The sequence below is a fragment of the Aspergillus pseudotamarii genome (genome assembly GCF_009193445.1).
Source record: "Aspergillus pseudotamarii strain CBS 117625 unplaced genomic scaffold BDV38scaffold_14, whole genome shotgun sequence".
Taxonomy (NCBI): Eukaryota; Fungi; Ascomycota; class Eurotiomycetes; order Eurotiales; family Aspergillaceae; genus Aspergillus; species Aspergillus pseudotamarii.
Genome location: NW_022475028.1, coordinates 563,282 through 586,944, shown reverse-complemented (window position 1 = coordinate 586,944; position 23,663 = coordinate 563,282). Strand labels below are relative to the sequence as shown.

The window sequence follows — 23,663 nt, the reverse complement described above, 5'->3', positions numbered from 1 at the left end:
GGGCTCTGAGGTGAGCATTGTGCCATGATCAATCATCAGTATCGTATTATCGGTTGTCGAAAAACTCCTCCACCGCATCACCCGGGTGGGTCGTTAAGTGTCGTCGACATCATTGGACGTGCGCAGGGAAGAAAGGAATAGAAACAAGTGGAACGATAACGCCTGGTCCATTGCCATGCAATTTTGACGCCGTATCCCGCTGTTCTCAAATGATTCTTTGATCGACTGACTTGGAAGGGAATGCAAAGCCGCTAACTCCGAACTTGGTAAGGTGAAATAGAATAAAAAGGTGGAGACAAAAACGAAGATAAAAAAATAAACCAGGGATCAAGCAGGGGATACGTGACAATAGCAAAAAAAAAAGGGGGGGGGGAGAGGGAGGGGGGATAAAAACAGTAGAATGTGAGATCAACCCTAATAGCTGACTTCACCCGGATCGCTTTCCATCACCCCTTCATCCCAATAGCGATCGGACAAGTCCTCTTGGCCAGACACTTGGGATCTTAGAGCAATGGCTTCGCCCTCTCCTCGTTCAATATATTCATCCTGGGTGAGCTCCTTTAAGATACGCTGGAAGTACATTCTGAGGGTCCGTAGGCCGCGCAGATAACCGCGGTCGATATCATCAGGATGGTGTGGGGGGCAAGGTGCATCCGGAGAAAGCTCATCTTCGCCAGTGACACAGTTTGCAAAGTCGACGATCTTCAGCTGAACGTCCATGTTATTATGTCCCTCATCAGAGGCACGGCGTTGCAAAGGAATTCGCTTGCTGTCAACGCTCTTTTCATCCTGCGGAACCTTCTCATGGGAAGACTGCTCGCCGTCATAAAGGATCAAAAGACTACTAGCGTAGAGCCGATACCGTTTCAGCTTTCGGATCATATTCTCCAATTTGGACAGTTTTTCAAGGATGACAGGGATCTTCTTCGCCACGCTGGTATAGCTGACACCATCGTAGAGGAACCGGGTGAGGGCGTCCTGAAATTCGCGCCCTGACTTTAGGTCCCGGCCAAAGTACTTGTCTTCGAATGTATATTCCTGCTTTTTCACATTCCAAGATTGCATACCGCAGAGCCGGACGCCTAACTGCTGAGAGGTTGTTGATTGGCATTTCCGTCTTTGAGATTTCTTTTTCTTCTCATTAGCTTCAATTCCATACTGGCGTGTTCCCATTTTGAGATCAAGGACGCAAGGTTTGTTCATGCCAGCAGTGAGATCTTCTAACAGCAAGAAAAACTGCACACGTTCATCCTTCCGCGTCTGTGCCTCTTTGGGATTAGAAGGAAGGAGGAAGCGGTTGTCATCTTTTGGCTGAACAAGGGTGGAATCCTTCGGTGGCATATCGGCAACAGAACCATCCTCGGTTTCTACTGCATCGGCTATATCGGTTTTCGAGGCTTCAAAGTTGGGCGGGTTCACGCTCTGAGTAGCTGATGGCACCAACTGAGCATCCGCTTCCATGGAGAATATCTCGTCCTCTCCATCACCACCATACCCGTCGTCTTCGAAGAACATAAGGTCGCCTTCTTTTTTCCCCGGGCTCATACTCCGTCGTCTTTGCAAGCCACTTCCTGAATGGCGGCGCCTTACCCGGCGAGACCGTGAGACTGAGATGGAGCGTGGCTCGGACTCTTCTGTTCGAATTTGTTGGAGGCGGTTATGATTCGAGTCTAAAGCGGTAGACGCTGACGATGATAAGCCAGGGCCTTCACCTGTTTGCTTCGTAATGTCTATAGCAGCAGACCGTGGTGGTTCATTGGGGACGGATGCATTGCGACGGCTACTAGCGGTATGGTCCTCGGACAAGTTAGCCCTCCTGCGTGTGACACTATCCGAGGACATTCTTGGTAATGTGATGTGGCCTCGAGCATGACGCCGGTGATGGTGAATAGCCGGAGGACTGAAGACCTCTCGGAGAACCTGCTCCTGTAGCTTGCGATTGACCGTCGTGGCGCCCCAACTAATCTTGGGCTTTTTCGGAGAAGTGACTGTGTCGTCCAAATATCCATTTCTCAACCTTTGTTCACCAGTCATCGCTGCAACACCATGAGGACATCTGTCTCGGTTCATCGTTGTACCATCCGCAGTCCTTGGCCGTTGTGGGCGAGAAAATAAGTCAGCCGGAATGATGTGCCGGTTGTTTTCAAGGATCACCTTAGGAATGATTCCAGTGACTTGTTTCTGACTAAAAATTCGTGGCTGATCCACGGTTTCAGACGGACGAGAACCGTTGGCAGTTAGTGAATTGGCCTGTTGGGGACCATTCGTCTCACCCGTTGCAGGTTCCCCATTTAAAACCTCAGAATTTCCCTCGGAGGTTAACTTGGAACGCTTGGGGTTTTTAGAGAAGGTTACATTCAACACACCGATGTACCTAAAGGAGCACTAATCAGCACGGTTCCACACAGGGATTAACAATAATAAGGTCAAAACAAGATAAAAACCGTATCAATTTACCTTGGCAGGAACATGAGCATCTCCGGGTGTCTGCGTTCAATTCGCTCATAGAATTCATTCTCCCGGTTGTTGAGCTGTTTACACACAGCGCGTCTCGAGAAACGGAAGACGGTAGTATGGCCACCGACCTGGTGCCGGTAAGGTTTCAATTCTACCGCGCCCAAAGGAGCCTCTGTACTGTGCTTGCGTCCACGGCGCGGAAGGCGTTGACGTTGAGTTGGTGTAGCAGTTGGTGTCATTTCAGCTTCATCGGTCAAACTCGACTCTTCGTCGCGAGTAGACGTGCCACTTTCATCCGCCGAGCCATACTCCGATCCACACGTTGAATACTCACTGCTGCGGTCGGTCGTGGCGCTCGGGGGGTTTTCAATCAACTCTTCTAATTGTGGAGCTTGTCTGTCTTGCAAATCACCGTGCAGAATTCTACTATCATTCTTAGATCGAAGAGATATATCCACATGATTGTTTTCTTGCTCATCAGAGACGCCATGTCTCTTGGGCACTAGAACGTGACTACTCTTCGTGGGTGATGGGTCGAATGGTTTCGTACCACGTTGACCATCCGGATAAGACTGGATTTGATCAACCTCTTCAGAAACAGTGACGCGTTCATGGGGATAATACACAGCCGAGGAGATTTGTTCATCGTCTTCATCTTCATATTGTGCAGAGCCACGACGCCGTTCTCGATCTGTATCAGAGGAAGGTGAGAGACCAGGGACCTCCTTCGAGAAATAGTCCCTGCCGCCTTCTGCAAACTGCGTCGGGATGCTTTTAGAAAACGATGTACCGCGAGCACCACCCGGAGTTAAATGGAAATTGCGGATCTCTTCAAGTAAGCTGCGAGGCAAGGTTTTATAAGGCTTCCTAACATCATCGCTCACCGTGCGCTCCGTTGTCTCGCTCTCCAGAATCGGGGTGATCACCGGAGCATTAGCCATTGACAGATGAGATAAACTTTTCGAGCTCCGAAGATTGGAATCCTCCGTGGCCACCAGCAATTCTGGTTGCGAGTCGGAGAATTCCGCAAGGCGACGAGGTTCAGAGTGGACAGCAGGCTGATGCTTTTCCAATGGTTCTAGAGGGTCATTGTGTCGTCTTCCACGGTCTTCCCTTCTTTTGCGATCCGGTGAGGTAGTATTTTCCTTGAACAGACCCAGATAATGGCTTGACTTACGGCTGCGCACATGAGACGTCGGCTCCGCGTTAGTCAGGTTTGCCTCGATCGAGTGATCTACTCTGCCGCGACGGCCACGGCTCAAGCTGCGGCCAATTCCAAGTTCAGGCGCAGCGTGCGGTGAAGGCTGTTCAAGCTTTGGAAATGACGTTGTCTCGTGCTGAGTCTCTGCAGGCAGGTGGTCTACATGGACCGCCGAGTGTGGTTGTGGAAGAGACGCATCATTGAGGGAGGAAGAGATTAAACTACGGTTGGCAAGCGACTCCTCTGGGGACTCAACACCGGTACCATTCGAGGTCGTCTTGCGCAGAGGTTGCGAATTCTCCCAGCCCGAGATCTGCGGGCTGCGTTGAGCCGTCTCGTACTGCCTATCCAGGTCTACATCAGGACCGACCGAAAACAGTGGGGAACGACGAGATGATATAGCAGAGGACAATAATGACGGAGGGAAGGAAGGGTTTCTGTGGACGTCAACTTCCATGTGGGAGAGGTTGGCGATAGTGTGACGGGGGAGGACCTTGGAAGAGGGAATTGGAGAAGGAGAAGCGGATGCATTTTCGCCGGCAAGATTCAAGCTCGTGGACAGTTCATTGTCTGTGTCTCCTTCGGGCGGAAGCTGCGGCGAATTACTGAGTTCGTTATCAGAAGGGAGGTAGTGGGTAGCAAAGATACTATCTCTCTCCGACAACTGGGGGCTGTGAAATAGGTCAGGACGGGAGAGCTTCTCGTGGGGGACGGTGGTAGCCCTTTTTAGAGCGAATCCGGCCGACGGTTTAGCCCATTGATGAGCGGTGGGGGATTCAGCACGGGAGGGAGAAGGAGCTTCTTGGATGCCATGGTGGAGGAGCTGATCCCGGGCGTGGTGGCGCGGCTGCTTGTGATGACGGCGTTCGGGCCCGTCAGAGCAATCATTTTGGGCAGACGCAACAGGTGTCACCAGGGGTCCAGACCAGGTATTTTCTGATGCAGACGGAGGACTTGACATGGGGAGGACATTGGTCGGGCGTGCACGACGACAGGAGGATCGAAGATTGAGGCCAGAGAGGGCAGTCTATGGTTGGTGCGTTATTTTTCACCTCAGGCGCAACGACGAAAAGGTCAGGTAGAGAGGGGGGAAGAGGATCTGGCGTCAACGAGTTAGATAATAGAGTCCCTATGGAAAAGACAAAGCAAATCAAGCAGCATTAGCCACGTTCCGGGAGAAGGACACCTTACAGGCTGGAAATTAAGCGCAGCCACCGGAGATGATAGGCATCGGTAATGGGGGGGGGAACAATGCAAGTGTTATCGGATCGGGGAGGTTTAGTAGTAGGTATGCTTGGGAGGTATGTATGGAATTGAGTATAAATTAATCAGGATTGGGGAGGTGGAGAGGAGGGGTGGGAAGGTAAAACGAGTAGCACTACGAAGTACAAGTTCGTTCTAGGAGGTCAAGTAGAAGTAGCAAGGTCCGGCGCCGGTATGTGAGGTGAAAGCACTAGAAAGAACAGTTACCGGGGAAGAGTTCTTAGTGGTAAAGAGAGTTAAGTTGCAAGGGTAAAGTCACTAAAGAGGAAAAGCAGTTGGTCGAGAAATGACGCGGATCTTCGTCACCGCCTTAGTGGGTCCCAAAATAAAAAGGAAAAGAACAAACTAAAAAAAAGAGTTGGAAAAAAAAAAACCAAGTTTATTGAAGAAAAGGGAATAGTAGCGTTCTTAAAAGATACTAGAAAAAGAGAGTTTACAGCGATGGCAAGATAACAACAGGGGGGAATGCAGAAACAATGACCACGGGATTTAGTTTTGGACTGGACCCTATCGCTTTTGACTGCATACAAATGCGAAGACAAAGGACTGGACAGTAAGTGAAAATTGGTAAAATATAGGAAACTAAAACTATGGAAAGGGGGGCATATCGAAAAGATGGCAGAAGAAGATGAAACTGGAGGTACACACACAGTGAAAGAAAAAGGAATCATGAAGTCACCGAAAGGGACCTTCTCTTGTTCCCACCTGGGACTGAGGAAATGAACATGGGCCAATCACTGGCGATGGCTGTAGTAATAAGAATGGGGACATTCCCCCAAAACAGAAGGGGTGGTCATCTGTTCCATACTGTTCCGGGTAATCTTGATTCCCATCCAGTCCGAGGCAGTAAGGATACCCAAGCTATTGGAAACTTCTGTGGATACGCCACTTCTCTGGGGTATTACTGTACTTAATACTACTAGTACGCGCCATCATCCAGGCCCGATAGTACGAGGCTAGTCTACTTATCCACCTCAGATGCTCTTTTGCTAATAGTTTCAACGGCTACGGTAGAGTATCACAGTTCAGATACCAAAATGTTCAACAGTCATTATCATGTGTCCAATTTCCTCCCGGGATTTGGAGTGAAACATCTTATTTGCATACATGATATGGGTATATCCCTTTGCATATGATATAAGAGAAAATCAAATCTTGACGACGAACCAAACGTTGTTCCAGAGAATCGGAGATCTCGGAATGCAGACCCCGTCAAATCAACAATAATTCTAAAGATGACTCGTATAACTTGACTGCTATCTATTAAGGGGGGTGGGTTCGGTTGAATTTTGCTCCTGGGCAAATAATTAAGACCCTCAAAAGTTCCACGGGGCTTCCATTGGACACCTTGCGTGCGATGGTCGGTATAGGTAGCAATTAAGTCTCGGTACTCAAACTTTCGGCCACCCACAGGACTCATGAAATTAGTATTATCATCATCATTCAACGAACCGCCCCTTAGGATCTACATACTCCAATTACTAGCCATAACGTAACGGTGATAATGGGGTTATATTCCATCTCCATTCCTTCCATTCCACTTCATCTCCACATCCACATGATCGGATCAGCCCCAACCTGCCAATCATTGAACAACGTGATCGACTTGCTTGGCCATGGTACCTTCCGGCAGACGGATGATAAGGCATCAACATTTCTTTGAGACTCTTGGGTTCACCGTCTTATCTATATACCATGGAAATAGACATACCATCCTAGTCAATCCCTTCCTCCTTGCAGCTGGAGTTTCCCCCATTCCTCCCGCTTTCCCTTTGAGACAGAATACTTGGTTGAGTTCCCAACGTAACGCGATGCCAAGTTCTTATACCTAGGGGCTACCTTCAAGGCTTCCAGCGAGTAGCACCACATGTAGAAATTGACCAATGTGATGCCGTTTACCTGCGCCTCGGTAGGACAGGGCTGGCTGACTCCCATAGATGATCATCCGTGAGGTCCAAGAAAGGGGAACCCTACCATATTTGTCAGAACCCGACGCCTAGACGGCTTCCTCGGTGTCACGGCTTTCTTGGTCTTTAACGGACCGTTTTCCGAGAGTAAAACTCAAAGTCTTGGTTCTCCAGTCATTGAGCTTTTCATTACCAAATCCAAAAGTAAAAGGAATCCCGCCAGGTGAGCGAAGCCCTTCCACGTGATCCTATCTGAATCATTCACTTGCTGCCCGAATGCGAGTCATTCTTCGGGGTATCAACGCTTTTGGAAGTAGTTCCCTATTTCCAGCTTTGCCAGTGAATAATCCAGCGACCGGAATGCTAGGCTATCAATGAACCAGCAAATCAAAAATAGCGGGAGTAATCTCTAAGTGATGTGTCCAGAACCTTAAACAGAAGGTGTATAAAGAACATTGAGGCCTATAGACTCTAACCATGGCTCTTGAAGCATTGACCATCTGACACCGTACCTTGTTGACCGGAAAAGAAGGGAACGATACCTAGAATCTCTTTATTGGAGTGAGATAGATATATGCACGAATGGATCTATCGATTAATATCATACATTAGCCCATCGGCTACCTAGAACCTGGCCATATCGAGCAATGGCATCAGACACCTGCAACCTGATTGATTCTCTCCCTTTGTATCAGCTAACTACATTAAAATTGGACCCAAGGGCATTATTGCCCAGGTGTCTAATGTCCTAGCCCATCATTGAACTGGTTCTGTCGAAAACAGCAAACATAAAATCGTTTTCTGTTCCGAACAAATACTCTTAAATGGATCAAACAGTAGTCTTACTCTTTAAAATACACTGTGTGGCCATACCTTTCACTGCTTATGGGTGAGCTTGCAAGCAAGAAAACAAAATGCTTCCAAAATGCCATATTTCAACAACTGGGTAGCATTAGACCAAGTGAATCCTGGTACAATGATCAGGATTTTATAATAGGGGTACTCGTTCAATAACGAGTGGACAAAGGGATACATAGTTACAACTTCAGTCCATTATCAGGGCTGGACAACTGGGACGTTCTACGCGATAAGTCCCTCACTGATTCCGCGGGCGCCAGCTGACAGTAATGAACCGTCACATTGCATACCTTGAATAAGAAATTTCTGTTGAGGCCAACTCAGGTCTCATATTGGCTAACTTTACTAGCCATATCGAGCTCTCAAGGTGATTATACTATGCTTCAAAAAGTTGGCGCATTTAGTTATTCTCTGTTATGTGCCATGGCATGGTATAGTGAACCTCCATCATCGACGAACTCCTCGTCTGTCTATCTTGTATGTATAGCACCTCAAATAATCACCCTACCATACTCAGTAAAGGAGATATGTCTCAGCTTGGTCATGTGGTATCAAAATGATCCTAGTTCTTGTTACTACTTCGACTCATTAGTTGACAGAGTTTAGGTTGATTCGGCAGCTGTTATCCATGATCGACTGATCTATGTGCTTGATTTAGACAATGAGCTCTACTTTATTCCAAGTATACATACGAAGAAGCCACTTCTTAGAGCGGTTCTTCACCTCGACCGAAGTTTGGAAAACAGCCACCATATTGAGCTTCAAATGCCCATCAACCCGGGCTTCATCGCAAATGTGAGTGCAGTAGTTAGCTCATAGTCTACATTAACACAGACAGAATATATAATTTAGATTTCGATCTACTTGAGCCCTATGTTTGGCGTTGGTGTCAAGCGCGACTTCAACCCTCGCGTTGCATCCCATGGATTTGCTAACGGGAGGAGAAAGTTCATCCAAAGCTCACTTCAACAAACAACAAATGTCGTCGGTAGAATGCGTGGCCAAGTCAGCTGTTGCTATACCGTTGCAGGGCTACGAGTTGACCTTGACGTGATGATGTCTTTCATGCATTATACACTGAATAAACTAGGCTGTTCAACCAAACAAATAATGCAGTCCAAGCAATGGACAAGTTGTGAGGCATTTAATATGACGGCGAAAGGGAAAGTAACAGGCTATATCCACACATCATAGTTTGTACAGTCCATGGAGTAAGGATAGGTAGAACATTGCTACGTGTATACTTAACTTGGGGCAGCTTTCAAAACTGACTAGGATATAAGGGCTGCCAGGAGGCGATCAATATACCGACCCATGCTACCATAGAAACGGTTGTCACACATGCTCTATTACTTTGTTATTTACGGCTCGGTAGCCCCGTCAATTGTTCTAAGGTAAACTGGCATTGAAAATTATTTTGGTGTTTGAGTTGATTACTGGATGATCGGAGCGGTAGACAACATCTTGGTTATAAAGCGGATATGAATAACAAAAAGACCTATATATAGTCGGCATGTATAATTAAACGAAGCCTACTGAGTTCGTTTAGAAGTATGAATGCATATAGAAATCAGAGACTGATACTTTCAGAGGCCAGGGGACAGACAGTCTTATGGTCTCTTGGGAAATACCGTGGATCAAAGTATTAGGCGCAGCTATTGAAGCCATTTGAATCAATCCCCGCACAATATTTCATTTAGCAACTATCAATATGACAAGGCATAATACTGAGCATAATCCAAGTTAGCTTTCAATTTATGTCTGATTATATGGTTTTGGTTAATTAAAGAAACTTGCTATTATGGTACGCAGTGAGGAGCTTTCACGTGGAAGTTGATATAATATCTGAGCTTCTCTGGCGTCTACTTTAGTATTTCTTCATGTAATAAAGAACTTTGGTAAATAACATGGTTTTCGTTATTTAATAGAGTCTCAGCTTAACAGCTATGGAATTTCTGTTAGAGATTCCTCTAAATGAAGTTAAAGAACACATCTACCTTGAAGGCTCGTGTTATTATATGTTTCTTTCTCTTTTGTTTTCCCTGTTTATTTACCTAACATTTTCTGTTTCATTTCCTTCATATTTTTTTGGGAAAAAAAATCTTGTAGGCGCCTGTAGACTGCGGAATAGTCACATTGCGCGTACCTGATGGTTATGCTTTTCCTCCAATATTATTGGAACATGAGGCGTGATGCGCCGGGGCCGGCGATGTGACGAGAAGCAGCGACAGTCCAACGGCAGGTTCCGAACTACCGCCAGACCAACAATAATCCCTACTGGCGTAAGAGCATGCAGCACGAAAGCACACCCGAACAGGGGTCGGGCGCAACGACTGCCCCTCTCCAATTGAGCATCTTGCGATTCGGATACTAGGACTCGCCTCCCCGCAGCACCATCATGGCTGGCGCTTTTCTCTCCACCACAAGCAAGACCTAATCGTTATACTTAATTACTGCCTGCCTCCTTCATTACCATCTCTTCTTCTGATATTTTTCTTATCTTCTGTTAACCCAGCCTCTTTACCTTTGATGTCGTCCTATTCGATAAGGATCAACGGCCCACACACGTTTGATCCATATGTAGATGTAGATCTTTTCAGAAGACTGCTTAAGCGCGAACGGACCGTGACCAGCTACACAAACCTCGGTCGCCACAGGAACTTTTTGGAAGGCCTCTTAACAAACTTGACTTGCACGAATCGACCCGATATTGTATACTAAGGCTCTCGGACTTCACAACAGCTTCCGTAACCGGAAACACATTGTCAAGATGCACAGACAGTTACGTTTGGATACCTCTGTGGGGGGCAATCAGCGATATTCCTTCATTGAGACCCCACTGGAAATGCATGCTTCTGGATTACGGAATGGCCAACAGCAGCAAGAGCCACCGCCGTCGCAATTATTAGCAGTGTCCAATCCTGATACTATACCGGCTCAGGCTGAAGCAGAGCAAGGACAACCACAACGCCTACCACCATTCAATGAGAAGGCACAATATGTGCGGCAAGAAGCGGTGGCTCCTGGTAACCCAGGTGGTCCGAATTATGAAGAGCATCCTGCCATCTCTGCCCCTTTTGCCGACGTGGTGCCTCAGCCGGTCCAGCAACACGATGCAGTTGTGCCGGACTACTCGTATGTGGTGCCGCCTCCAAATTCTCCAGGACCACTTCCGGCCAAGACCTATCCAGAAACCCCAGCGCAAGTAGCCCGGATACATACAACGACCATCGCGCCGGACATAAATCCTCTACAGTCTCCACAAGTACCCTATTTCCCTGGGCCACCGACGGCCTCAGGGGCACCTTACACGCCATTGGCAGATGATGTTGCGGCATATCATCGGCCAGGCCAGGTATCGCACCCTAATCAACATGTAGTAGGTGGAACATGGAGTCATGACATGTGCGATTGTTCAAACATTTGGACCTGTTGCCTTGGGATCGTGTGCCCTTGTGTTCTATATGGGAAGACGCAGTATCGTCTTTCGCAGATGTCAAGGAAAGAAGACCCCACAAACATGTTAGGCCATGAGACATGTAATGGGTCATGTACAGCGATGGCTCTCTTGTGTGGTTGTCAATGTGAGCACTACTATCCCACGGTCTCGGCTACTGAATGCTAATGGTTCCTATAGGGCTCATGGCGACATTTCAACATAGACGAACCCGCAAAGCATATGGTATTCGAGGAGACATTGCATCAGATTGTGTTAGAGCGACCTGTTGTACATGCTGTACCCTTATACAGGACGAAAAAGAGATAAAGAAACGTGAGGAAGAGCGTGCGAATGCAGCCAGGGCTACAGGAGCAACCCTCGTGTCACCATACTTGACGCCTCCGCAGATGGCATACGGTCCTTTGTCGCGATAAGTGAAATAACCTTGATGTTGCAATTTTCGTGAGGCGTGGACGAGAGGTTAACGCTCTAAGGCGGGTACGGATGGCGGCCTCCGTCGAGACGCATTACCTATTTGCATTTGTGTTCATTCACCCTTTTTGCTAAATACCCAATACAGCGTTCTACTTATTGGAGTTTTATTTTTGACTTAAACAAGAGTTCGGAAAGGATCTGCATTTAATGATAATGATTCACATCTGTTTTGTGTCCAGGGGGCTCTTGGCGTTGCTTTTGGATGATTCCCTTGCATGCAGCGGTCAGTTTGCTTCGGTGTGGTGTTGGGCTCTTAAAATTCGAGAGTCTGGTGTTTTTGTGTATACAACCCTCAGACAGCTTGTATATAGAGGATGGACAATGCAATTTAGATTCAAGTCCTTAGGAAAGAATCAAAGAACAAAGTTCTTGCTCCAGAATGCGGGCAGAACGTGATCGGCTGATCATCGACATCTTTGTTAGGCGGTGACGCCAATGGCCGAAATCTGGACCATAGTGGCGGATCCTTATGGCGTTCAACGTTACGGAGTTAACTCGTATAGAAAATGTACCACTCTCTCTGACCCCGGACCTTCGTTCGTATCTATTATAACCGGTTACTGCTTAACAATTTATATCGCCTCGTTCGATTTATCTGCATATACAGCTTTGATTCTATTCGTGTACTTGACTCTTGTGCTCCTTGCCGTCGCGCCTTTTCTGTCACTCTCCGACCCGATTTTCGGCATATAGTCACCAACTTCTTGGTTGAACACGCTGGACCAATGGAGGTTTGAGAACTATTTTGAATGCTTCCTCTACTGGGAACGGTGAGAGTAACTCGGATGATTCTGTGGCATATATGAGTGACTACAGCCGCGTGGTCTATCTGCTCAGGTTGATCGTCCGACCATGGGGGATGACGTTCGTCTAGCCCCTCGCCAGATATGGGCACAACCGACAACATCTTCTACGAAGACTTACCAACCCGGATGTACTCCATTCGTGCTCCCCAGTGAAGGTATGCTGCAAAATGAAGACGTGACTGCGCGATGTCACTCCCGAGCAAGAATTTGGTTGCCTGCGCTATCGGGTCTCATGAAATCTGGCTAATATGACCATCTGTGAACATTTCTAGGTTACATTTATCTGAATCTCTCTTATTCGATAGCTCTATCAGAAAATGCCGTTTTTGAGCCAGTCTGCACGAGTACGGCGACCGCATCGAGAGGTCCATCTCCAATGCTCGATACCCGTGACCCCTTTTACGCTTCGGTGACTCCCCAATTATATGCTATCGGCTGTGCAACAGTAGTTAGCTACCTTCTCGTCATTATTCTTCTTATAACGCCACGCACGTTTTATGTTGGTGGTCCTGGTGGTGGGGCCAACTTTCTAGGGCGCCATGGCATGATTAGTGGCTCATATAGCGGTAATTCCTCGGTGGTGGGAGTTGGTGGTCGGCCATGGCTGCAGAAGGTGGCTGCGCTGCTCGTTGCTATATCGTTGACAATTGCGACTGCCGATTCATTCAAGGTGGCCGAGGACCAGTATATACACGGCTACTCTGATGCCGATGCGCTTACCTCAGAGGTCATCGACGGTATGGAAATTCGCGTTATCAGAGTCATATCGAGCACTTTTCTCTGGCTCGCGCAGGTTCAAACACTGATTCGACTCTTCCCTCGACATAAAGAGAAGGTCATGATTAAATGGGCCGGTTTCGCCTTGATTGTGTTGGACACGATATTCAGTATCTTGGATAAATTCCTAGTCCAGAGCAACACTACAAGGCCTCGATTATATGAAGATGCAATACCCGCACTCAGTTATCTTTTCGAGCTTGCGCTTAATTTGCTATATGCCGCATGGGTCATCTTTTACTCGCTATCCAAACATCGCTTCGCGTTCTTTCACCCGAAGATGAGAAATATTTGCCTGGTGGCCCTCTTATCGTTATGTGCGGTTCTAATACCAGTTGTATTTTTCGTTCTGGATATCGCAAAGCCTGAGGTCGCTGGCTGGGGTACATACATTAGGTGGGTTGGATCGGCGGCGGCCAGTGTGGTTGTTTGGGAATGGGTAGAACGCATTGAAGCATTAGAACGAGATGAAAGAAAGGATGGTATCCTCGGCAGGGAAATTTTCGATGGTGATGAAATGCTTGAAGTGACTCCTTCTGAAGAGGTCGATTGGCCTCGCCAAAACAATAGGAACGACAGAGGAGGAGGTACAGGCACATCCTCGGGATGGGGAGGTATGATGGGGTTGACTCAACGTCCATTGCGCACTCGAGTTGGCCACCCTGGGGGCCGTAACCGGCAGACTCGTGCTGATGTACAAGACCCTGCCATGTCTAATGACCCCCGTCAACGGGGTGCAGCCCGGCCTACTCCACCGCCCGCTGCTGTCACACCTGTCAGCCGGGCGGACACCACGAGCGCTGCCAGTACTGTGTACAATGTACATTATCATCCTGTCTCTAGCCCTACACCACCGGTCGCTATGCCGCATATGGAGGAAGAAAACGAAGCTGACGACTATGGCGATGTTGCTGGCAAGGAATTGGAAACCGCCATCGAGGAGCATCGATCAAATTCGGCCCATGAGCGCATATCGGCGGAGCAGGCCCGGGAAGAGTCGCCCCAGATTATCAACGTGGACGACCGATGGCGAACTATACTCAACCCCTTCAGGCGCAGGCGTGCGTCTCTACCTAAGGAAGTTGCTTCAGCACAAGCGGTAGAGGAGCAGGGGGACCCTATTGGAGATGGAGGTGAGTTGGACCATGGTGAGACTAGCGAGCAGGAGTTGTCGCGACCCGTCATCAATCGTCTATTTGCGCTCAATCGCAGAACGAGGCCCGGCTCTGGACGGCAAGGTTCTGAAACACCGTTGCCGGTTACGGTCATCCCCGCCAGGCGTCGAGGCCAGCACACATGGTCGCCCGAGTGGTTCACGGAGTCTAGTCTTCTTGAACCATCCCTAGGCCAGCGGCCCCGACCAAATCGCACTGATTTGCCGGTAAGGGTGATACAACCACAGAGCCGCACAGCTGCGCCTTGGGCAACGCCCAACGAAGGAGAATTTGGCTATGGCAATTATGAATTACGTTATGACCCTGAAGCGGCAGCGCTTGTGGGACCTGGTGAATCTCATCCTTGTCCACAGTCGACCGACCATGCTTATCTTGATACAAATATCGATCCCGAAAGACCCTCTGTTGCTGAACGGCATGGCCAAACTCAAGAGCTAAATCAATCTACACCTGAGCGGTTGCTATCACCACAACATCCTCAGCCGACCAATTCACCGAATGACAGTCATGCCACCACGGAAAATTCTAGACCTCGGTGAGGAATTCGAGGCTCATGTTCTAGCCTACATTTCCTTGGCGGACCGCGTATCTCATTCGTTCGGTCCGAGTTAGACGATTCATTATGATCCATATCGTCGATTTTCTTTCTCTTTACATTAATTTTTGACATATTCTTGATTTAGCGGGAGTATCGCTGGATGTATCTAATGGGGGTCTTGCATTTCTCGATCTTTTTCTTTTCTCTCTTTTTTTACTTCTTCGGAACTTTGTACAGGGCACAGGCATAAGTTTTTATGCGGTATTGGGAAAGGTCTATGGTTAACACACTGCGTTCCGAAGGTTTGAGCAAGGTTCCAATGCAGTGGCGAAAAGGGGGTTTGGTGCACAAAAGATACCCATGGGATTTACGTGTCGAGATATATTTACTACCATTATGTATGCTGTACATCTTAATATGAATTCGTTTGATTGGGCTGGCGCAGCTTTCCTTCCGTAGAGTCGGATAGAGAGATACTTGCGATATTAAGCCTAGCTTGACGAGGGGTTTAGTACGTTAGTACTTTTATCTCTCCCTAGTAAGTTTTAAATTCCAGATTGACTTCTTGATTTGCTTAATCCCTGTACTAGTATCGCGCTTAAGCTACAGAGATTCTCGTATTATTGATATGGGCCACTAGTAGTCACTACTGGCTTACGTGGAGACTCTGCCTAAAACCCCCTCTTGCATCACCAAAGATAAAAAGAGATAGACGTCGGAAGCGCCTTGAGAAAGACGGATCGAATCCGTGAAATTCCTCCAGTTGACCGAAAGATCATTTGATCAAGAAAGAGTATGGAGTAATAGGGGAAACATTTTATATTTTGCGGAGGTGACCAGGGTCTCTTTGTGGCCTCAAGAAAGTTCTTTGAGCTGATCGGCGCGGCTTAGCTTCAAAGGAAACCTTCGCGTGGTCCCAAGAGAAAAATAAGGCTCTCCACTCACATTTCTCCGCTCTCCGCCGACTGCCGTCATCGATCGATGCCTTACGCTGTACAACGCAGTGCACTCCCCCTCCTAATTCGAATCACTCGCTAGTCGATGCAGCGACGACATCGCCTCTGGGCGTCGCACCATGGCGGCTGTCAATCGGAATATGTTTGACGCCAGCGTTACAACAGATCGACCGCGCGGAGCGTCGCTGATGGTTCTACCGTTGAATCTGATCGCGTTCATTATCTCCTACGTATGTCGAACTTGAATTTTTCTGTGGGATGCGCAAGAGACCAAGCTAACTTATACTTCTTATCCCTACAGTTAGAAGATCCTGGCGATCTTGCTCGTCTATGTCGAACATGTCGAGTCCTCAACTACATGACGCTCCCGCAGCTCTACAAGAGCATTATCCTGACATCCTACGATAGGATTCGATACCGTGGGGATCAGCCTGAAGGGATGGGAAGCGCAAGCCCCTTCTCAATGGGCCTTAACGCCATTATCACCCGTCCATACGCATCACTGGTTCGGTCGCTGACACTTCGGGGAAACTGGCGGGAGTCGGAGCTGGAAGAGCATGCGCGCATCGGTCGGGTGACAGATTCCTCCATGATGCTGAATATTGTGGTCCGGGCGGCCATCGACAAGATGAACGAGTTAGAAAGCTTTAGCTGGGAGCTCGATACCAAGATGCTGGAAACCGTCTACCTCGGGCTGGCGCAACAACCTAAGCTGACTTCGCTGACTATACGGTTCCCCTCGAGCCGTCACCCTCGACCAACGATCGTCATACCCGCAATGCCTCATCTACGGCGCTTGAAAATCACCGATATTGATCCTCTCTGTTACCCAGACGACATTTCAACTCTACTTTGGAAGTGTAAGAAGCTGCAAGAACTCAATCTACATTGGTCACCTCGAATGAGAGAAGAGCAAGAACCCAGCGTCATGGTTCATGACTACTTCCGCAAATGCATATCTGCAAAGCAACCTCTTCGAGTCAAGAAGTTAGGGCTTCAGAATCTGTACGCTCTTCATACCGAAGAGTTCAATCTTGCGTTCGATCAGACCATAGTCGAAGATGTCACCATCCTTACCGACGCCAAATCAGACGACTACAACTTCATGAATACGTTTGTTGACAGTACCTGGCCGATTTCTCCGCCTCATGTCATCCGCATCAAGGGCATTAGACAAGATCGTTTCACTAGGAGGCATGCAGACTTCCTAGGGAATTTCACTGGATTAGAAAGATTGTATTTTGTCAATGCCACGCCCAATCCAAACGATATGAGATCCCCCAGGCACTTGGAATACCCGGCCCCAACTCCACCTATGGTGGACCATAATACGCACAATCCAGGCAGTGCTCCAGCCTATACCCCCGACACCACACCCTCCTGTTCTCCCGGATTGCAGGCCAGCATCCGTGATGCATACCTCAATAATATAATCGTAAACCACGCCGCAACTCTACGGCATCTCTTGCTCCCTTCCTACTGGCCGCTCTCATCAAATACGATTGCACGCATAGTTCACTCTAGCCCGCAACTTGAGCAGCTCGCTTTTGCAACAGAATTTTCCAGCATGGAGACACTAGGGCTATTACTCCCATTCCTCCGTAACCTGGTTGCTGTGCGCCTTTTAGTCCCAACCGGTGCTACGTCGTCGCCGCAGACTCCACGGCCACCGAAATCGAGCTTGGGACGCTTATCGTCATGTACGGCGGAAGATGTATTTACATCCGCGTTATCTCTTGCAGATATCGTGGAAGCCGACGACGACATCCTTATCGACAAGTTCTCTGAATCGCTAGCGGATCCGCAGGTATTCAGCCAGTTGAGATTTTTCGGTTTCGGCTGGAAGGCATTCGAGCTGCTGGACTACTATACAATTCCCGCTGTCCCTCCCCCTGAGCGTACCGTCGAATCGCAATCACAATCCCCGGCCGATTTAGTGAGCGAGGAGGTCAATGGGTTCCGAGAGCCTTGCCAAAATGGATTGTCGCATAAGGACGACGGAACAGGCGCCTCTAGTATCTTGACTCCAGCCCCGGTTTGTCAAACCCCGCCCACAGGGCCAGCACCGAGGACAAGCCAGGCTCCTTCACTGCTAGGCAAACGAAGGCGAGAGCATGAGCTGAACCCAGGAGCACCACCTAAGAAGGGCATGTCGCGCGAGAACCCCATAGAACTATCGGAATTCAACCCTTGTCTACCAACAACGCTCACGAATGGTCGTGTATGGAGACGTCGGGTACGACGAGTGGGCTGGGATGTTGTGAAACGCTACGAGATATGGGGTTTGGATACGCAAGAATTATGAACACTGTATCGTCACGGACGACTTTCGAACTGCACATATATGCTTTTGGGGTTCAAGGATGGGAGGGGCGTTGGTTGGTTGGTTTCGTTCGTCCCTGGTTTCTTATATGAGATGGGGTGAGTACTTTCATACGGGTTCTTATTGCACAGGGGCTAACAGCCTATTCTGCAGGTTAATCTTGTGCATAAAATAAGGCTATATAGCTCTACATATTTTGGTCCGCGGAGCATAGTCGGTGTTTGGTACACGGCTGTTTCTCATCCGGGTTTCCTGCTACTGTCTGTCTAGGTTCTCGGTTTCGACTTCTTCACCTTTTATAAAAGATATCCCTGTTTCGTACATCTACTGTACATTTGAAGGACATAACTCCACTATTACAATTATATATAAGGATATGTGAAATTAATACTGAAAATAACAGCTCCTAAGGCTATAATTAGCTGTACTTATATCTGTAATTCCCGGTGGTGGGTTACTAATTTACTGCTTTAATATGGACATCAGAAAATAAACGTCATGAACTGTATTGATCCCTAGGAGGCTTGTAGTCTGGGCTGTCTTATTCCAGAAGCTGGAACTTATTTCCGTATAAGAGGTTAAACTGAAAATCCAAATTCCTCGATATTAAGTTCGATGCTAATTCACTGTCATATGCTTCTATAAAACTATAACTTTTCTACTGGCAATGATTCCTCTCTGTCTATATTAAGAGCAGGTAGAAGAATGTGAGATGTACGGGAAATCACATTAGCTGCCATCCCTTACTTCTCTTCGCGTTATATATGCAGTCTATGGCGATCTGAACCCTAAGACTCACAACCTTATTGAGATCTTCTTCCATGCCAAACGCCAATCTTCCCCTTTAAAATCTAGGCTCATGCAATGAACTGTCAATATTAACACATGATTCACAAGCTCAGAGTCCTCTCAGTGAATGATCTCTCTTACTAAATGGCTTGAGGTGATGTCACATGAAGTATAAGATTTTCACCACTAGTGAACTTAACACAAACATGGATAGAGAGTATAGTCCGGTATGGAAACGGGGGAGTGGAATGCATGGTGGGATGTAGGAGGAATTCCTAGATCTACTGGATAGATAAGGAATTGGAATCTTTACCGGAAAAGGTTTCCTTTTCAGCACTCATCTCATCTCATACCTCCCGCCTCTTATTCATATTTAAGCCTGGACATTCTCCCTTTCCCTCCGTGCCTAGAATCAGGCATCTTAACTTTCCTTTGAAGTCTTGACTTTACGACTACCTCTCTAGAGCTAGTCCAACACACACCATGAAACTCCCAACTGCGACCACCTTCCTCATCGCTACGCTTCCTCTCAACACATTCGCATGGAAGATCGAAGGATATGATGGGAAGTTCAAGAGGGAGGAGGTAACGAAAGCCGTGTCTGCACGCCCTTGAACCATCCCATTCCTGCAAACTACCCGACCAAGTGCCATCTCGAAGAAGATGACGAGGACTGTCAGGCCTTCCTGCATTTCGGCTGGTATATACTTGTTCTGGTTGCAGTAATCTGCTACTACTTCAGTCCAGTATACCGGAGGATCAGACGGGGATAATGAGCGTTTCCGAAAACGACGGTGTCTTGACTCTCACAATGTCTTCTATGCGTCCGGATACCGTTGGCCAAGATACGACGGTCGAAAGTATAATGGGCGTGGGCTTGATCGAGGCTAAGCTCATTTCAAGGGAATACTGCCAGTCTCACTGGGTCATCACGTTCAGTCAATCTGGCAAGTGCATCAACGCCCATCTGTCGAAGGATGTACTTCGGTATTCACGGGACCCTCTTCCAGAGGTTGTCAGTTCCATCGGCTTTCGCATCAAGAACGGAAAACCCCCAATTGATGACCTATTGGAGGATTTGTGGCTTCCGCCATCATTCATGGAGCGACCCCGGGAGTTCTGCGACTGTGTTCAATGGGCGTAAGTGCAAATTGTGATATTCAGCCTTCCCGTACTGATAGGCTGCAGATTCGGGGTTATCTACAACTACTCCGGGCTTGACTGTATCGACACTGTCTCTACAACAGGAATTTCTCTAGATGATTTGGTTGGGGAGCTAGTCCGCATACAATCAGGTGCTTTGATCGATGTTAACATGGGCCTTACCTTGTCGGAGCGCGCGTGCATTGAAGACTATGGCAGTCTGGCCAGGTCTAATGATCGCAGCGCCACTCGTGCAGGTGCTCATCCCCGGGACGCGGAAGTGGATGATGGAAAATGATTTGTCTTAGTGGCAATGTATCTGGTCCTGCTATACGTGCTTCTTACAATCAATACTGGTGTCATGTCTATCTTTTGTAGGCAAAAAATTGTCTGTGGTGTCTGTAGACGGCTTCAAGCTCGAGTAGGTATATTCACGTCTTCTCCAATTATGGTCACCGTGCCCGCTCCCAAAATAATCAGGCTTGTAATCTTGGAGAGTTATCGTGTGGAACTGAAAGCGCAACGCTTGACACACCAGCATGGAAAGTTGGCATGGCGGTTACATTACTAATGACAATGAAAATAAGGCCTACTGGTGATAATCCCGAATAAGAGGCAGGAGTCATGGATGGCCCATAGTCTGGCAGGGTGCCTAGGAATGTAGACGTCTCATAAGTGATATCGTACATATTAACCTCACATGGATACGTAGCTAGAATGTAACTAGAGTCAGGATCCCAGAACAATGTGTACTCTGAATGTCGTACCATCGCCCTGTAGTCACCATTACTGGCATGTTCAATAGCATGTGTAATGGCTTTACTCATACAAACGCTCGCGCTGCGCACGGGTCGAAAACTCCGATCCAGTAAAGGTGAGATACCTGGTCGAGGAGCTGTCGTCCCGGACTTCCCCGAGACGAACGGACACCTCCTTCAGTAATCGCGCGCGATCGAGGCCGTCGAGAGTGCTGCCCCCGTGGGGGAAGGGCTCACGGGTCGAGTCTCGTGTCATACTGGACACGGCGCCCAGTATGTCCGGGACGATGGTGCGGTCGATGAGGATGCCGCACGCGATCGCGGCGACGAGCATGGTAATCGTCGCCAGGAGGAACATGAACATCCAGCCGGCGTTGATTTGGTAGCGCGTGGGATTCCAGACGGAGCGCAGGCCCGTCGCCGAGAGGGGCGCATAGCGGGGACCGATCTCGGCTCCTGCAGAGAGGTTGCCCGTCGTCCCAAAGGGCTGCAGGCCGGCTAGGTAGTAGGTGTTGATGACCTGCGACAAGCGCTCCGAGAAGGTCCTCGGCGGCAGCTGGAACAGCGGCAGGTCACCCCGGACGTCTGCGAGCATGGGGTTCGCGGTGTTGTTCATGTACCGCTCCGTCAGGGAGCTGGTTGCGGCGTGGCCGCGGGATGACCCGGCCACCAGTCTGTCGGCGAAGTTCTGCATAATGAGTGCCGAAAGGAAGAAGGTCACGTCCTTGGCCGGGTGAGGCCGGAGACTGTCGCGCATTGCTGTGACCGCGCACTGCGGCGTGGAGGCACCATCGCTGACACACGTCACCGCGGTTTCGACGTAGATCTGGTAGAGGTGACAGTAGGCGGTGGTGAATGAAGTGATACCAGGCCCCCCCCACCAGCGAGATTGGAACATGAAGATGGGCGGGTCCGGGAAGTAAGTCTGCTCGTTGCCGGTGATATTTGGAAAGGCCATGAGGTTGGCGGAGATGCCAGTGGAGATGTACCGGTCGAGGCCGAGTTTGAATGATAGCGAACAGCCCATGGGACAAGACAGACTGCCATTGCCGCCGAGGAAGGTCCCTTTTGGCGTGGCGGCGACATGCACCCCTGGTAGACCGAGGGAGGTAAAGTTCAGCGAGCTATCCTCAGTGAATGGGATGGCCCGTTGCTGCATACTGATGTCGAAGCAATCGAGGTCGTAATAGGACGTCTCGAGATGGAACGACGTGTTCCCACGCGCTGTGATACCTTCCATCGGAACTCCCATTAGCGATGCATACGAGATGACAGAGGAATCCAAGATGTGCCGCCATCCTGTCTCGTTGGCGGTGGTGTTCAGCCGAGACATAAGGGGGATCTTGACGTTCCCCCACAAGTCCATGGGCGATTGTTTGACAGATGCAGGAGACAGCAGTAGTGAAAGATAGAGCGCGTCCTGCTGGGATGTGGTGGTCTCCACATCGCCCCCGATATTGGCCGCTGGCTGAATTGTTGAATCAAGATAGGTGATATTCGCCGCCGTGATGTTCGCCTGCCGTGTGGTATGAAGAATATGCAGCGACGACTGTCCTCCCAGAGGCGACAACGCCCATAGCAGCAAGAGGCCCAATCCAAGGAGATTGAACGACCGCAAGAAAAGCTGAGTGGTGAAGGCGCCGGCGACGGTCGAGCTACCCAGCAACTGCTCGAGAATTCCCAGTCGTGCGCCCTTCTCGAGTTGCCAGGTGGCAATGGCCTTCAGCAGCCGACCCATGACCGCCGCAAAGATGATCGGAAATGCTGTCACGGCCTATGGCTGTTTATGAGCCCATGCTGAAATAGGAGTCCACTTCATCAAACAAAATACTTACCGCCGACATGCCGCTCTGGATGCGGTCCCAATCCTTTTGGTCCACCTCCCGGCCGACTCGATCAAAGGCGACTCCGGCGAGAACCAGGAAAGGGATTGACGCAAGCACGCCAAACAGTCCAATCGATCCTCGGAGGACTCGCATCCCGACCGAGCGATCCAGCCGTTGGGGCTCAGTCAGCCAGTCATTGACCGAAGCAGTCGTTCTCACCATGTTTTGATTCTTGTCATCTTCGTCTATGGCAGAGGCTGACCGCGGGGGCGAATCATGTCGTTCGGGACTGGCATCGTGCAGAAAAGGTCTGGCCGTATCAGCAGGAGCGACGTTATCACCGTCCGCTGTAGTCATCTCGAAGATTGTGTGTGGTCTCCAAGTCCTTCACTGTAGGGATATCATTGGCATATCATTGAGGGTAGTGAAGGGGGAGCCTCCTGATGGACACAAGGCTGCGACCTGCCCTAGTTGCATCAGATGATCCCTTCTATTCCCCGCATCTCTCCTTGCCGACGAGGCTGAGGGGCTTTTGGAGTCATGGATCGGCGGGTTGTACCGTGCCCAGATTTAAAGAAGCCTCGCTTCGCTGCATTACTAAAACATTGAAGCCTTGTGCGTGTCGTGGCGAGAGATGGTGAGACCAGTCGATCCTCTGTCAAGGAACAAGAACATCTATGGGAAGAAATCAGGGGTCAGGAAACGATTTGATCTACATCAAGAGACATTGACAGTGGATTCTGGCGATGCTAGTCAAATAAGTTCATGCTTCTTACGCGACTGGTGAGAGCAATTGTCTTGCGAGGCTGTACACTAGTTGGTTGAATTCATTTCCCCTGACCCCTCGAACCCTACCCGTACCCGACCGTTTTCTCCGTTGCCCATCTTTTTGTTCTCGAAACTTCTACCTAGGAGTTCTGGCCTCTTGACTCCGGGAGTCAGGAAGTTGAAC

At 49.0% G+C, this 23,663-nt stretch overlaps 6 protein-coding genes across 6 annotated transcripts; 4 read left to right on the top strand and 2 right to left on the bottom strand.

Moving 5' to 3' along the window:
• Nucleotides 1-414: 414 nt before the first annotated feature.
• Nucleotides 415-4,619, bottom strand: BDV38DRAFT_269683 (inositol polyphosphate kinase KCS1; the record flags this gene model as incomplete). The annotated part of the gene is made up of 3 exons (XM_032057012.1): nucleotides 415-2,374; nucleotides 2,458-3,691; nucleotides 4,265-4,619. The coding sequence occupies 3 exons, from the start codon at nucleotides 4,617-4,619 to the stop codon at nucleotides 415-417; spliced, it is 3,549 nt and encodes a 1,182-aa protein (XP_031915978.1).
• Nucleotides 4,620-10,064: 5,445 nt separating this feature from the next.
• On the top strand, nucleotides 10,065-12,012 carry BDV38DRAFT_241504 (DUF614 domain protein). Its single transcript, XM_032054027.1, has 2 exons — nucleotides 10,065-11,270; nucleotides 11,324-12,012. Exons 1-2 carry the CDS (start codon nucleotides 10,457-10,459, stop codon nucleotides 11,557-11,559), a joined length of 1,050 nt encoding a protein of 349 aa, XP_031915977.1. The 5' UTR covers nucleotides 10,065-10,456; the 3' UTR covers nucleotides 11,560-12,012.
• BDV38DRAFT_241503 (PalH/RIM21 family protein) lies at nucleotides 12,008-15,352 on the top strand. Its single transcript, XM_032054026.1, has 2 exons — nucleotides 12,008-12,586; nucleotides 12,704-15,352. Exons 1-2 carry the CDS (start codon nucleotides 12,473-12,475, stop codon nucleotides 14,915-14,917), a joined length of 2,328 nt encoding a protein of 775 aa, XP_031915976.1. The 5' UTR covers nucleotides 12,008-12,472; the 3' UTR covers nucleotides 14,918-15,352.
• BDV38DRAFT_241501 (uncharacterized protein) lies at nucleotides 15,351-18,591 on the top strand. Its single transcript, XM_032054025.1, has 4 exons — nucleotides 15,351-15,454; nucleotides 15,507-15,748; nucleotides 15,808-16,102; nucleotides 16,174-18,591. The coding sequence occupies exons 3-4, from the start codon at nucleotides 15,992-15,994 to the stop codon at nucleotides 18,175-18,177; spliced, it is 2,115 nt and encodes a 704-aa protein (XP_031915975.1). The 5' UTR covers nucleotides 15,351-15,454; nucleotides 15,507-15,748; nucleotides 15,808-15,991; the 3' UTR covers nucleotides 18,178-18,591.
• A 1,204-nt stretch (nucleotides 18,592-19,795) lies between these two features.
• BDV38DRAFT_269679 (uncharacterized protein) lies at nucleotides 19,796-20,425 on the top strand (the record flags this gene model as incomplete). Its single annotated transcript, XM_032057011.1, has 2 exons — nucleotides 19,796-20,124; nucleotides 20,173-20,425. The coding sequence occupies 2 exons, from the start codon at nucleotides 19,796-19,798 to the stop codon at nucleotides 20,423-20,425; spliced, it is 582 nt and encodes a 193-aa protein (XP_031915974.1).
• Nucleotides 20,426-20,946: 521 nt separating this feature from the next.
• Nucleotides 20,947-22,933, bottom strand: BDV38DRAFT_269678 (uncharacterized protein; the record flags this gene model as incomplete). Its single annotated transcript, XM_032057010.1, has 2 exons — nucleotides 20,947-22,659; nucleotides 22,721-22,933. The coding sequence occupies 2 exons, from the start codon at nucleotides 22,931-22,933 to the stop codon at nucleotides 20,947-20,949; spliced, it is 1,926 nt and encodes a 641-aa protein (XP_031915973.1).
• Between the last annotated feature and the right edge of the window lie 730 nt (nucleotides 22,934-23,663).